Source organism: Panthera onca, chromosome E2 (genome assembly GCF_046562875.1).
Source record: "Panthera onca isolate mPanOnc1 chromosome E2, mPanOnc1 haplotype 2, whole genome shotgun sequence".
Taxonomy (NCBI): Eukaryota; Metazoa; Chordata; class Mammalia; order Carnivora; family Felidae; genus Panthera; species Panthera onca.
The window spans coordinates 10,719,661-10,732,929 of NC_138353.1; the positions used below are offsets into that span (position 1 = coordinate 10,719,661).

A 13,269-nucleotide genomic window follows, 5' to 3' on the forward strand; every position below is an offset into this window, starting at 1 on the left:
TCAAGGGATGGATGAAAGATTTGAAGGGGAACGTCCCAAGTGTCAGAGGTGGGTGACACGCGAAGCGAGATTTCTTATCTGGACCAAGTGATGTCAAATCTCTTGGTCAGTTTCCTCCTCTGTAAAATGGGGATAATCGGAGAACCTGACTGAGTCGGTTGCTCTGAGGATCAAACGTAGTAAGGTTTGTGTAGCGCTTACTTAGAACCGGACCTGGCACACAGTAAGTGCTCAATAAACGTACATTACCAGTGACTGGTGGGGAAGGTGTGGATGAGCCCAGGGTCCTCATTGTAGCCTGGGGGAGCCTGGTCCCTCTCCCAGCTGCCGAAAGGGGCGTGGTCACGCCCAGGGGGCGTGGCCCAGGCTTCAAGGACAGACCAATGGGGGCGCCGAAGGGCGCGGCCCTGACCGGCATGGGCGTGGCTTTGAGCGGGTGGGAGGGGCCAGGCCGCTGTGGGAGCCTCCGGGAAGAAGATGCTCGGGCCAGCAGCCACCGCCAGCCCTGCCGCCGCTGCCGCCCGCACCCGCCGCCCCCCGGGTCCCCACTAGCGGCCGCCTCCGCCTCCTACCTCCGGTCCCGCTCCTCCGGCCCCCCCGCCCCGAGTAGGGTCTGGGGGGCTCGGCCCTCCGGCCGGGGGAGCAAAGAGGGGGGTCCCGACCCCCCAGTGGCGCGGCCGGTCCCTGGCCTCGGTGATCTTGAGAGAGACCCCACCCCTCAGTTCTCTCTGGGCCCTGTCGGGGACTCCCCCTTGCCCTCCCGTCCGGCTCACACCCGCTCTCCAGGCTCTGTCAGCCCCCCAGAACCAGCTCCCTCCCTTCTTCCCTCTCCGGGGTTCCCCCTCCCCCATCCCTCCGCCGCCGCCCCCTCCCCCTCCCACATCCCCTTCCCTCCCCCTCCCCCACCCCCGTCCCCCGCCCCCCCCCCCCCCCGACCATGAGGATGATGGCCGCCGGCGCGGTGCACGGCCTCTTCACGGCCTCCGCGGCCCCGCAGCCGCCGCCGCCCCCGCCGCCGCCGCCGCCGCAACCCCAGCCTCCCCAGCAGCCGTCGCCGCCGCCACAGCAGCCGCCGCCGCCGCCGCCGCAGCCGCCGCAGCAGCAGCAGCCGCCGCCCCAGGCCCCCCCCATGGAGCCCGAGGCCCCGGATTCCCGCAAGAGGCCCCTCGAAACGCCCCCCGAGGTGGTCTGCACCAAGCGCAGCAACACGGGAGGTGAGAAAGGGTTGCGGCTCGGTGTGGGGGAGCGGGCAGGGGGCCTCGTCTTTCTCTATCCTCCTCCCCCCTCCGTGGCAGGTGCAAGGGCTCTGGGGAGGGGAAGGGCGCCCCTCCCTAGCCCCGGGAGCTGAGAGGGGCGTTGGGGAGGGGGCCGGACCCCCTCCCCCTCTCGCCGCTGCCCCGGGCTGAGAGCTTTGTCTGCGATGAAAAGGGGTGGGGGGGGGGAGGGGGTGGTAAGTGTCCTTGGGGGGCGCAAAGGATGGGGGGCGTGGGTCTCTCCGGGCGGGTGTCTCTGTGTCCTTGAGGGGTGTGTGATGTGACCCTTTCGGGGCAGGGGTGTTCCCGGGCTGGCGTGTCCTGGCAGGGGGGAGGGGAAGGAGTAGAGGAGGCCTGTGGACCCGGAGCTTCCCAGCCTCCCTCCCTGGGGATGTCCTGAGCAAGGGTTGTCCCAGAGGGAGGCATGAGTGGGCCATGGGCGGGATCGTGCGTGGGGACAAGCTGGGTGGGTGTGTTGGGTGAAATGGGGGAATGGGTGGGTGTGTAAACCCAGGTGGGAGAACGTGTGGCTGGGACAGGTGTGTGTGTGTTTGTGTGTAAGAGGCAGGGTGAGATGAGGGGCTGGGCTCTGTGTCTGAGGCTCTCAGAGGGGTAAGTGTGGCCAGGGAAAGTGTGTGCCTGTCACCCTGGAGGGGGCTGTGGCCTTGTGACACATGAGTGAGAGGGTGTGTGTGACATGCAAGGGGGCGTGTGGGGGAAGCTGAATGGGCCAGCTTTGGGTGTGAGCCACGAGAGGGAGGCCGTGTGGATCCAGGAAGGCAGTTCCGTGTGTGTGACACAGGCGTGTCTGGGGTGGGGTGGGACCAGGAGAAGCTGGTGAGGGTATGTGACAAGAAAAGGGTGTGGGCGTGACTCCAAAGAGGCTGTGGCTGGGTGTGACACATGGAGGTGTGCAACGGTGACATCAGAGGGGGCGTGTGCGACAAGGGAAGGTGGGCGTATGACGGGAGAGGTTGGGGCTCCGTGGGTGAACTGCACGAGGGTGTGTAACAAGGGGAGGGAAGGATGGGTGCCTGTGTGACAGGGAACAGGGAACGTGTATAGATGACACCCAAGGGCTATGGAAAGGGAAGGGGTATGTGTGCGTGTGCGTGCGTGTGTGTGTGTGTGTGTGTGTGTGTGTAGCTGTCACAAAGGGCGGGTGTTTGTGTGAAATGGTTGAGTGTGTAACACCAGGAATGTGAGAGTGATCTGTGTGTGAGAGAGAGACAAGGGATTGTGTGTGTGTGTGTGTGTGTGTGTGTGATGTCTGAGTGTTTGACAACACAGAAGGTGTGTGCGTGGAAGACAGACGGGAGGGCCCCTCACTGTGTGTGTGACCCAAGGAGGTAGGTGTACCAGAGAATAAAGGACAAGCTGGTAACTCTAGGGGTGCAACTCTGTGGCCAGGGACTCAGGAAGGAGGTGGGGAGTCTCGGAGACCCCAGAGCCCAGCCTATTAGCTCCCTGGATGGAGGGAGACCCCAGAGCAGCCAAGCCCCTCCCCGCGGTCACCTTGGCCAAAATCTGCTTCCTCTGGCCTTTTCCTCCGGACGGGAGAGGGATGGCCTGGGGCAGAGTGCGCTCCCCACCCCCCTCCACCCGGTGGGTGGGGTGGGGGCCTCCCGCCTCCTCCCCTCCGTTCTCTTTCCTCCCACTCCAGCCCCCCTCCCACTCCCGTCGCGGTGGGACAGGAATCGGGGACCCCCTGGCTGCCTGTGGGGGGTGGGGGTGTCCGGCAGAAATCGAAGGAAAGGGAAGTTGGGGGAGGGGTGAGAGGGAATTTCCTGTCCTTCTTCCTGCTCCCCCACCCCCCAGCACACACATGAATGTGTCCCAGCCAACTTCCTTCCCTCCTTCCTGCCGCGGGCCATTCCCAGTCCCGGGGAGAGCCCGACCTGGCAGCCCAGCCCTGCCCCTGCTTGAGGAAAGGGGTCTCGTCCTTCTTTGGAAGGGACTGAGGTCCTCCAGAGCTGCCTAACGGTGGTGATGCTGTGCCAAGGACGGTCAGGCCCAAGTACTCGGCACCTACTGCCAGTCGGGCTCTGAGATATGGGTTAATTTCCCAATACAGCCCTCTGGGGGAGACGACCGGAGCTGCTTTTTCACAAGAGGAAAACAGGCTCGGCGAAACGAAGCCACTTGCCCCAAGTCACACAGCTCAGGAGTTGGTGGCGCTGGGATCTATCCAGCGCTGGGCTGCCTGGCTCCAAAGCCCGCGTGCTTAACCACCGTGCACCCGGCCTCCCTCAGCAGCGGGGAGACTGGGAGGTCCCCTTAGGGACCCTCTCCTCCAGACTCTGCCACCTCCCCTCCCGTGGACCCGCGGGGAAACTGAGGCCCGGAGCTGCAGAGGGACAGTCCTCCGTTGACGCTCAGGGGGCAGCGTTGGGCAAGGATCCGGGACTTCCATCTCAACGTTGAGGGCTTCTTGCAATAATACTGTCCCGACGCGGGGGGTGGGGGGGGGGTGGGGGGGGGATGCCGGGTCACCCTCGCGTCCCTTCTGAGCCTCAGGGTCACCATCTGGCAAGTGGGGAGATCCCAATAACCGCCCCGATAATAGTAATAATGACTAACATTATCATTGCTTGCTGCTTCAGAGGCAGCATTTCATGTAATTCTCCCAACACTCTGTGATGTAATAATTAATAATGCATTATAATAATGGCTAACATCTATGGTCTGCAGTGCGCCAGGAAGTATTATGGAAAATGCTTGGCACGGACCCGATCATTAATCCTTATAATTCTGTTATGTTACCCTTCTTACAGATGACAAACCGAGGCACAGAGAGGTTAAGTAATGTGCCCGAGGTCAGTCAGCTAACAAGAGGCAGAGTTGGGGTTTGAACCCGGGAGACGGGCTCCGTTCTGTGGCTAGACACGATAGTGAACCCCGTTTTCAGGCGAGGAAGCCGAGGCTCAGAGGGGTGAGGGAGTTTTCTGGGGTGTCACAGCAAGTCGTGGCAGACGGGGGGTGGGGGGGCAGATTGAGCTCCTGCCCGCAGCGCCAGCCGGCCCATTCTTGGGGGCTCGTAGGAGAGGTAGCGGCTGTTACCATTGGTGTCTGTGCGGTGTGACTGACAGAGGCCACTGGGAGGGGGACAGGCTGTCCAAGCACAGGAGGACTTGGGTGAAGAGGTTGAATGGGAACTCCAGGGGGAACCTATCAGAGACACAAGTGACTGCAGTCTGGTGGGACAATAACAAAGAGTGTCCCCTGCCTCCCACTCCCCCCCCCGCCCCGCCCAGGTACAGATGGGACTCTTTATTTACTTTTTATTTTTTTTAATGTTTATTTTATTTATTTTTTGAGAGAGAGAGAGAGAGAAACGGAGCAGGAGTGGGGTAGGGGCAGAGAGAGAGAGAGACAGACTCTGAAGCAGGCTCCAGGCCCTGAGCTGTCAGCACAGAGCCCGAGGTGGGGCTCGAACCCGCTAACCGCAAGATCACGACCTGAGCCGAAGTCGGCCGCTTAACCGACTGAGCCACCCAGGCGCCCCCAGATGGGACCCTTAAAGTGCCACTAGAATAGCAGACTGCTGAGTGTATTCCCATCTCTGTCACCCCCATACGTACAGAAACAGCCACTCTCCCTCACATGTGGGCGCGTGCGCACACCCCAGACTAGCTTAAGGCAGTGGCGTCTTGCTCCCAGCATCCCTCACTGTGTAACATCAAGACAATGTCACCAAGGGTCAAGAGCGAGACCTTCCCCCAGGGGAGGGTTTGTCGCCTCACTGCCACCTGCTTGGTGTGGGACCCTCAAGCAAGTTATTCCACGCCTCCGGGTCTCAGTCTCCGCATCTGGAAAATGGGGGCCGCGGAGATCTGCCCCTGCGCCCCTCCCGGGGCTGTCGGAGTGGGTTCAATGAGATTGTCTCTGTGAAGCACTCGGCAAAAGGCCTGGCAGATGGGAGGCCTGGCAGATGGGAGGCCTACCCTATTGCTATTAGGGTCGGGCCGCTGCAGCCTCCACGACATCGCACCCAGCCACCCTTCTCTCACCCAGAGCCCACATTGCCCCTTCGGCCTCTCGTCCCTTGGAAGCACGCGCCACGCCCCGGTTGGACTGCATTTCTCCCACGCACGGGCACCCCCGACGTCCACAGAGAGACTTCTTCATACACCTGACGTCCCAGCCCTCCTGGGGGGGCGCCACTGCCCCCCCGCACCCCGCCATGGCTTGCCTTTCACCAACAACACCCCCCCCACACACTCCCACGACAATACCAACCTCACACCCCAGCCACCTCGGAGCTCCGTGGGACACACCCACCCTCCCGTCCCCAACCCCCCCACCCAGAGCAGGTACCCCGAGCGCCGACACCCCGGCGGCCGGTCCTCCCCAGACGTGCTGTGTCTGAAAACACCTCTACGACATACACCCCTTCGGGTCTGCCTTTGTCATTAATGACCCCCCCTTTATTTTATTATTTTTTAATGACCTCCCCCCACCCTCCACGTAAAGCCACCTCTCAGGGTCAACTCTCTGACAATAAAAGGGCCACCCTTGCCGCGGCACCCCCAATCTCTTGGGCAGCTAAACATTATTGAAGGGGAGAGGGGTATTCTTTGCCTTTTGGAAGACTCCAGAAGCATGTCTGAGGACGGTGGGCACCAAAGTTAGGGGGAGACTAGAAGGAGGAAGACAGCCCCTTCCCAAGGGGTGAATGCTTGACATTGTAGTGGGAGGAAACGATCGGGAGAGGGGAAGTTGGCATCTCGACTGCTTCGGTCCCCATCGTGGGTAAAGGGAGCTTCCTGAGTCCCAAGGGGAGCGCCAAGAGGGGGGGTGGAGGTAGGTGGGTGCAGAGTTTGGGGGTTCAGACTCTACTTCGGTAGAAGGAAGAACTTTTCCACAGGGAGAGCCTTGGTTGTTCGGACTGGGTGGGAGCGTGTGAAGTCTGGGGGCTCTGGGTTCAGCGGAGGGCCCGTGGCTGCAAGGCAGGCCGGGAAATCGCGGCCTGGCTCTTTCCTGGGGGAGGCGGGGATCACATGGGAGGGAGGGGTGCCCCCGAATGAGAGGGATGTGCAGAAGATTCCGAAGAGGAGCAGAGCGGTCTGTTGGCCACACCGGGGACTCCTGCCCTGAGTTCTGCAGGCGGGAGGTCCCAATGGTCACTCTCCACAGGAGACGGGCCTGAGGTCGGTCTGATATGGGCACCCACCCCCCACCCCCCCGCCCAGAGCACCCATAAGATGGTTTCAGGCGGTCCACGGACCAACTTTTTTTTTTTTTTCCTTTTACCCTTGTATGTGTCTATGATATGCTTCGTGGGGGTGGGTGGGACGTAACCCGCCTTCAAACCCTGATTATGAGCAGCGATGTTCAAATGTCCTCTTGAAATAGATGCGTTTAAATGTTCAAAGGGAGCGGACTTGAGGGAAATGGACCGTGGGTCTTGTTCCGTGCTGTGTCACCAGCACCTAAAACGAGGCCTGGCACAGAGTGGGTGCCCAGGAAGGATTTGTTGGAGGAAGGGAGGGGAGGAGAAGGAGAGAAGGCAGTCGAGGGAGGGAGGGAGTCAGAGATGCTGGGCGGGAGAAGGGGCGGGGTGGGGGGGGTGGCGATGGGGGGGGTGGCGGCTCGCTTCCATCAATGAGAGCTCCTTCCTCCTCCAAGAAGGAGAGAAAGGCCTGGGGCAGCCCCTACGGGGCACGTGATGAAGGAAGTGGGGTCTCCCCTTCCTCCGGTTGCCCAACAAAAACCTCAGACCTTAGGGGCTCATCTCCCCGTTTGGGCCAGACGCTGTGAGAACTCTACTTGTGTTCCTGACATCAGCATCGCTAGCGATCGGGATGGAGGTAATGAGAGCTAACGTTTCTCAAGGGCTCTATGTGCCCGAGACCATCCCAAGTGCTTTATGATTTATCATTTAACGAGTTGCCGTAGCCCTAGGAGGTAGTGCTCTCATGTCCCCATTCTATCAGTGAGAAAACTGAGGCCCGGAGAGGTGAGGCGGCTTGCCCAAGGCCACGTGGCCTGTCAGTGGCAAAATTCACACTCTGTCGAGGGCTGTTTCTGCGGCTTCAAAGGGAGATTCCTGGGAAAGTGTGAGACAGAGGGAACAGAAAACGGGGTGTGTGTGTGGGTAATCAGTTTTCTTCAGAACAGATGAATACCTTCCATCTTTAAGAGGGGAGTTTGCGGAGGTGGGGCAGGGGCGCCTGGGTGGCTCAGTCGGGTAAGCGTCCGACTTCGGGCTCAGGTCGTGATCTCGCGGTTTGTGAGTTCGAGCCCCGCATCGGGCTCTGTGCTGACAGCTCAGAGCCTGGAGCCTGCTTCGGCTTCTGTGTCTCCTCCTCTCTCTCTGCCCCTCCCCTGCTCGTGCTCTGTCTCTCTCTGTCTCTCAATAATAAATGAACGTTAAAAAAAAAAAAAGAGGGAAGTTCAGGACGAGGCCCCTGGCTGGAGAGAAGAGTGGCAATGAAGTCAAAGAAGGAAAAAGAGGTTGGAACCCTTGTGAGAACGCCCTCCCCATCTTTCTGAGCCTCCCGGAGGTGGAGAGCTGGCCCCCCATCCCTGTGGCAGGTTTAGGGGCGGCGTCAGGCAAGGGGCCACCTCTGTGAGCCCAGAGAAGAAAGTGAATTCAGGAGGGGGGGGGGTCAGGATGATCGATGGGAAGGCACTCTGGGGGACTAATTACCTAATAGGTTTAATGGTCTGATGAGGCAAGTTTAAGAGGATTGCCTTGGGCTCAGGGCAACCCCTTCATTCTGGACCCTCTCGCCATGCCTGCAAAGCCACATCCAGCCCCTATACCCCCATCTTAACGCATCGGGGAGTTCAGAACCTTCCGTCTTAAGGGATCAAGCAGAGGTGGGCAGGGCTCCCAGCCCCCCACCCTGCCCCCACTTTTACCAGAACAGTTTCTCTTTTCTGCTCTGTGTGTTGGAGTTTCATGTGAGACATTGAAAATAGGTTTCCTTTGGTTAAAAGAAAAAAATTAAAAAACCACTGAGGATGGTTTAAGACCTTAAGCTTTGGAAGCAGAATGGCCTGGCCCCTCCCTTCCTTTCCCCCGGGTTTATTGCATGCCTACTATGTGCCAGGCACCACACGAGTCCCCGGGACACGAGGGTGAGCTCCAGTGACATGACCCACAATGGGCCTTCTGTGATACATTGCTCTGAAGGCATAAGACAGGGAGGAGGGATCCACTCCTCCTCTGGGTTCCAGGAAAGCTTCCAAGAAGAAGCAATATTTGAGTGAGGGCCTGAAGGACAAGAGGAATTCGCTGTGGAAGGGGAGTTCCAAGCAAAGCGAATGTGCAAAGGCCCTGAGGTGGGTGGGGGGCGGAGGGAACGTTTGAGGAGCAAAGCTATGTCTGATGGTCTGATGCACATAGTGGAAGATGAGGACGTGATGCTGGAAAGAAATGCAGGGCCAAATCACAGAGGATCTTCTACTGAGAAGTCTCCAGAATTCCCACCCTATGAGAACTTAGGGGCAACAGTTTGGTTAGAAGGTAGGAGAGGTTAGGCATGTGCCTTGAGTGCATTCACAAAGTGCTTTACACATGACCGAGAAGACTGGTCCATAAAAAAGAATGGCCACAGTCCCACAGTGGCCACTGGCACCACCTGTAGGTCTTGGAGACTGTCCTTGAGTGTGTTGGTCTTAGCTAGCAGGATCGGAAGGTGCTAAGCAAGTGGGGGCCAAGAAGGAAGCAGGATTGCGTTGGACCCTCAAGCCAGTGGCTGTCTTGGTGCCCTTGAGCAGCTGACCTTGGGCTGGTGCCTTCACTGTCTCTGCGCCTCAGTTTCCTCCTACGTAAAAATGGAGCTCATTACGCCCACCTCGTTGGGAGTTGTAGGGAATGGTTGAGGTCAAGCTTGCCAAGCACAGTGCCGGGTCCCTCTTGAGTGCTGAGAACATCTCTGGAGTCCAGCCCTCCTCCCCACACCCCTCAGTGGTTCCACCAGTCAGATCGCCATTACTCCTGCCTCATGAGCATCAGAGGGATCTTCTTGAAACTTAAGTCAGACCCCATCCCTCCTCTGCTCAGAGCTTTCCCATGCTTCCCATCTCACTGGGAGTAAAAACCAAAGACCTCACCGTGGTCCACAAAGTTCTACAGCCCACCACTACCACCACCCCTCCCGGCCCTCCCCTCCCTCCGCTCTCCCGCTCTCTTCCTCAGCCCCACCAACACCGGCTGCCTCACTTTCCCTCAGACAACTCAGGCACGATCCCACCCCAGGGCCTTTGCACTTGCTCCCCCAGAGAGCCACATGGTTCCCTTCCCACCTCCACAGCCTAGAGGCAGCGTATCACAACGGTCGCCAGGTTGGGTTCAAATCTCAGCACTGCCACCTACTAGCTATGTGATCTGGGGCCATCATGTTACCTTTGTTTCCTTGTCTGTAAAATGGGCTTTCAAAAAGTACATCTTTCATGGCACCAGTGTGGAAATTCAAAGAACTGATATGCGTACAGTAGTTGGAACAGAGGTTAGCATGTCCTGGGTTCTGTAGAAGGGTCTGTTAAACAGAGAATGCCACGTTCTTGGGGAGGGCTTTCCCGGCTACCGGATCTGACCCTGCAGCTCTCCCTACAACCCCTATCTCCTTTTCCTGCCCCTTTTTGTTTCCTTGGCATACTGTCTGTCTCCCCCCCCCCCCCCCCCGCCACCCTTCTAGAAGAATGTAGCTGTGTGAGCTCTTGGCTGAATCGCCCAAACTCTTTCGGTCTTATTTGCCTCATTGGCTTGCGAAATCAGGGAGTTTGTCTGCTTCCCTCAGGGCTGTTTCGCTAAGACAGTGCCAAGCGGGCGGTAACAGGTGCTCGGGAACTATTTGTGGAATGAATGAATGAGTGAGTGAGTGAGTGAGTGAATGAGTGAACATCATTATTTGTGTTATTTTCCCCACTGCTATTCTCATGATCATGGCCCCTGTGTGTTCCTGGGATGCCGGTGGTTTCCTGTGCCCACAACCATACCGAAGATGAAGACCCCTTCCCCTGACTCCCTCACTCCCCCCCCCCTCCGTGTGCCCCTGCAGAGGAAGGCGAATACTTCCTGAAGGTGCTGATCCCCAGCTACGCAGCAGGCTCCATCATTGGCAAGGGCGGGCAGACCATCGTACAGCTGCAGAAGGAGACAGGAGCTACCATCAAGCTCTCTAAGTCCAAAGACTTCTATCCGGGTGAGCCCTGGCCCAGGACTCTGCCCTAGGCCTCCTGTCCTCCCACCTGGGTCCTGGATAAGCGGCAAGAGCTGCCCTTGGGGCAGTAAGAGTGATGGGGGGCCTCCCCCTCCTAGGGGGACAGAGCTGCTCTCAGCCCCAGGGGCCAGGCCTGAGCAGATGGGGGTGGGGGCAGGGCAAGACAATGGGCCTGCTGCATATTCATGAGCTCATTTGCATGGTGTGCTCGCAGATGTGCCCCTTCCCACACACCTGCCCCTTTGGGTCAGTTGGAGTTGCTGGAGGGGGGTGGGCAGGGAGGCAGGTGTCAGGGTGGCCCTTGGGGCGTGGGGGGGGGCAGCCATCCGTGTTGCACACCCCCGCCGCTTCTTTGCCCCCACTCTCCCCCTGTGGATTTCTCTGTTACCCCATCTTGCCCAGTCCGGGCCGCTCTGGTTTTCTCTGTGTCATTCTTCCTATGTCCTTCTCATTCTGCTTCTGACTTTCCCAATCTCTTGTTCCCTGAGTCTCCATCCCCACCCGCCCTCTGTCCACCTCCTCCGGCTCTTCTTTTTGCTTCTATCTCTCTGATTCTGTTGGGACCCCCTCACCTCTCGTTCCCATCGGTCGGTCCGTCTCTGCTTTTCCTCTTCTCTCCCTCCCTCCTCTTTCCCCCTCTTCCTCCCTTCCCACCCCTCTCCCCAACTTTTCCTTTCCCTCCACCTCTCGTGGTCTCACGTTTTTCTTTCTCTTGCTCCTTAACTCTCTCCGGCCAGTCGTGCACTCAACCAGTATTTCTTCGATAGCACCCCTCAATGGGGTCACTCTGCCGGATTGCCCCTCATTTCTCCCTGCCTCTGCTCACCCGTCTCTCCTTTTAGGTTTCCTTCTCAGTCTCAGCCCCCTTCATGGATTTCCTTTCCTTTCTCCAAACCCAGCGTCTTTTCTGCCTGTCCTCCAGCTCTCTCTCTCCCACAACCATAACATTTTCAAGGCCCCTCCACTCCCTCTAATCCTTCTGCGTATGTCACCCCCCACTTCTCTCCCTCCCAAGACCAATGCCTGGGCTTCGACATCCAGGAATCCAGGGAAGGCCCCCAGAATTGCATCTTTGGTCCAGAGCTGGCTCTAGTTCATCCTTAATCCCCTTGGATTTTTTAGGTCAAACACCAGAGCTGTAGCCCAGGGTCAGGGCACATTCATATTCTCTCTCTCTCTCTCTCTCTCTCCCCCTCCTCCCTCCTCCACCCGCCCTGCCTCCCATCTCACTAAGCAGCTTTGGCAAGAGGTTTAGAGAACAGTCCAGGGAACCAGGCGCACACACACACACACACGCACACACACACACACCCGCCGCTTTCCTCTTCCACCCTGGCCCAGTTTCCCCCGCACCCCCCTAGGCCCACAAGATACGGATAAGAACCTGTACCTGGGGCATTTATCCGAGGACACTTGGTTCCTTACTCCTGGATCACATTGTGTGACATGAGACACATCATCTCCTCCCATCTCAGTGACACAGCCCACAGGCCAGGCAGCTGAGATCCCCAGAGGATGGGACGGTCGTTGGCTCTCTTGGGCCAAATACCATTCACACAGGCAGCGTGAGCCAGCAACTCCCCCCAGCCCCAGGACATGCAGCCAGCGCGCACACACACACACACACACACACACACACCCCATTCCTGACATGGAACTTCTAGATCGTCTGGCACGTGCCGGCTCTTGACTCAGAGGTACAGGAGACAGCCCTCTAATCCTAGTCCTGCCCCCAGGACTTCCCACGAACCACAGGAACACGAGAAATGAGAATGCTACTGCTTGAGACCATCAGCTTATTTCCCTCTGCTCCTGGCTAACCCCCTTTCATTAATTTATTCACCCCACATCTGCTGGACACCTACTGTATCGACAGCGATGAGGACACAGCCGTGACTGAGATGTCCCGCCCTTTCCCTCACAGATCTCACAGCCCAGGGGGGAAGACAGGCGGGACACCTTCACTGACCCAGCATGGTCAGGGCTAAGACGGGGAAGGCCAGAGGGTGGTGGCAGCCCGGCCAGGGCACCTGACCCAGCCTAGAAAGGTCAGGGAGGGCTTCCTGGAGGAGGGGCCCAGGACAATAAGTAAGAGTGAGCTAGATAAAAGCAGGGAAGAGCACTCCAGGAAGATGAACTGGCATGTTCAAAGACCGGAGGGGTAGTTGGTTCATTGTGACTGAAGCATCCAGAACAGATGACAAATGACAATGGTAACATCCAAAGGGCCCTCTAGGCCTTATGGGTTCACACACAATCACACAGACAGATGGACACACACACACACACACACACACACACACTGCACTTGTGTTTACTACGTGAAACAAAAACCCACCTGACCTTTAACCCCAGGGGAGGGGCAGAACACAAAGGGTGTCCCCTCCTTGGTACAGGAAACTCCAAGCCCCAGATTCCATCCTTCCAGATCATATGTGGAGAAACTGAGACCCAGAAAGCAGGTGCCTGCCCAAAGCCACACAGACTTCTGTACATCCACTCAGGCACCCTAGAGTGATTCTAAACTCCTTCTGATTTTGAGCATTTGCCCAAAACTCTGTCCCCAGAAAAAAAAAGCACAGACACACACACTTTAAAAAAAATTATTGATTTATAAAATAGTTGCTTAAAGTGCAAAATCTTAAGTGAGTACTTAGTAAATCCATACACATTCTTTTTTACTATGAAAAATACAAAAGCAAAAATGTAACCATTTTGTGCCTTTCCCCCAACACACACACACACACACACACACACACACACACACTCTCCACACACTCCATATTTAGCACAGGGTGTCTCAGTGGTTAAAAGCCCAGGCTCTGAAGCCAGACGCCTGCATT

The 13,269-nt window shown here is 57.9% G+C and overlaps 1 protein-coding gene and 1 long non-coding RNA gene across 3 annotated transcripts in view; one reads left to right on the plus strand and one right to left on the minus strand.

The window, feature by feature from the left end:
• The window catches only part of NOVA2 (NOVA alternative splicing regulator 2), a 26,608-nt gene continuing 13,339 nt past the window's right edge, over positions 1-13,269 (plus strand). Inside the window, exons 1-2 of the mRNA XM_060651515.3 lie at positions 1-1,214; positions 10,265-10,408. Of these exons, the coding sequence (XP_060507498.2) occupies positions 938-1,214; positions 10,265-10,408 (421 nt within the window). The 5' untranslated portion in view covers positions 1-937. The remainder of the gene's footprint in view (positions 1,215-10,264; positions 10,409-13,269) is intronic.
• The window catches only part of LOC132690730 (uncharacterized), an 8,099-nt gene continuing 3,480 nt past the window's right edge, over positions 8,651-13,269 (minus strand). Inside the window, exons 2-4 of one of the 2 annotated variants that reach the window (XR_013552754.2) lie at positions 10,279-10,350; positions 9,610-9,742; positions 8,651-9,028 (exon numbers count right to left, since the gene is read on the minus strand). This is a non-coding gene — a long non-coding RNA (uncharacterized LOC132690730). Of the gene's footprint in view, positions 9,029-9,609; positions 9,743-10,278; positions 10,448-13,269 lie in introns of those variants that run through there. The other variant, XR_009615475.2, reaches the window with a different exon arrangement.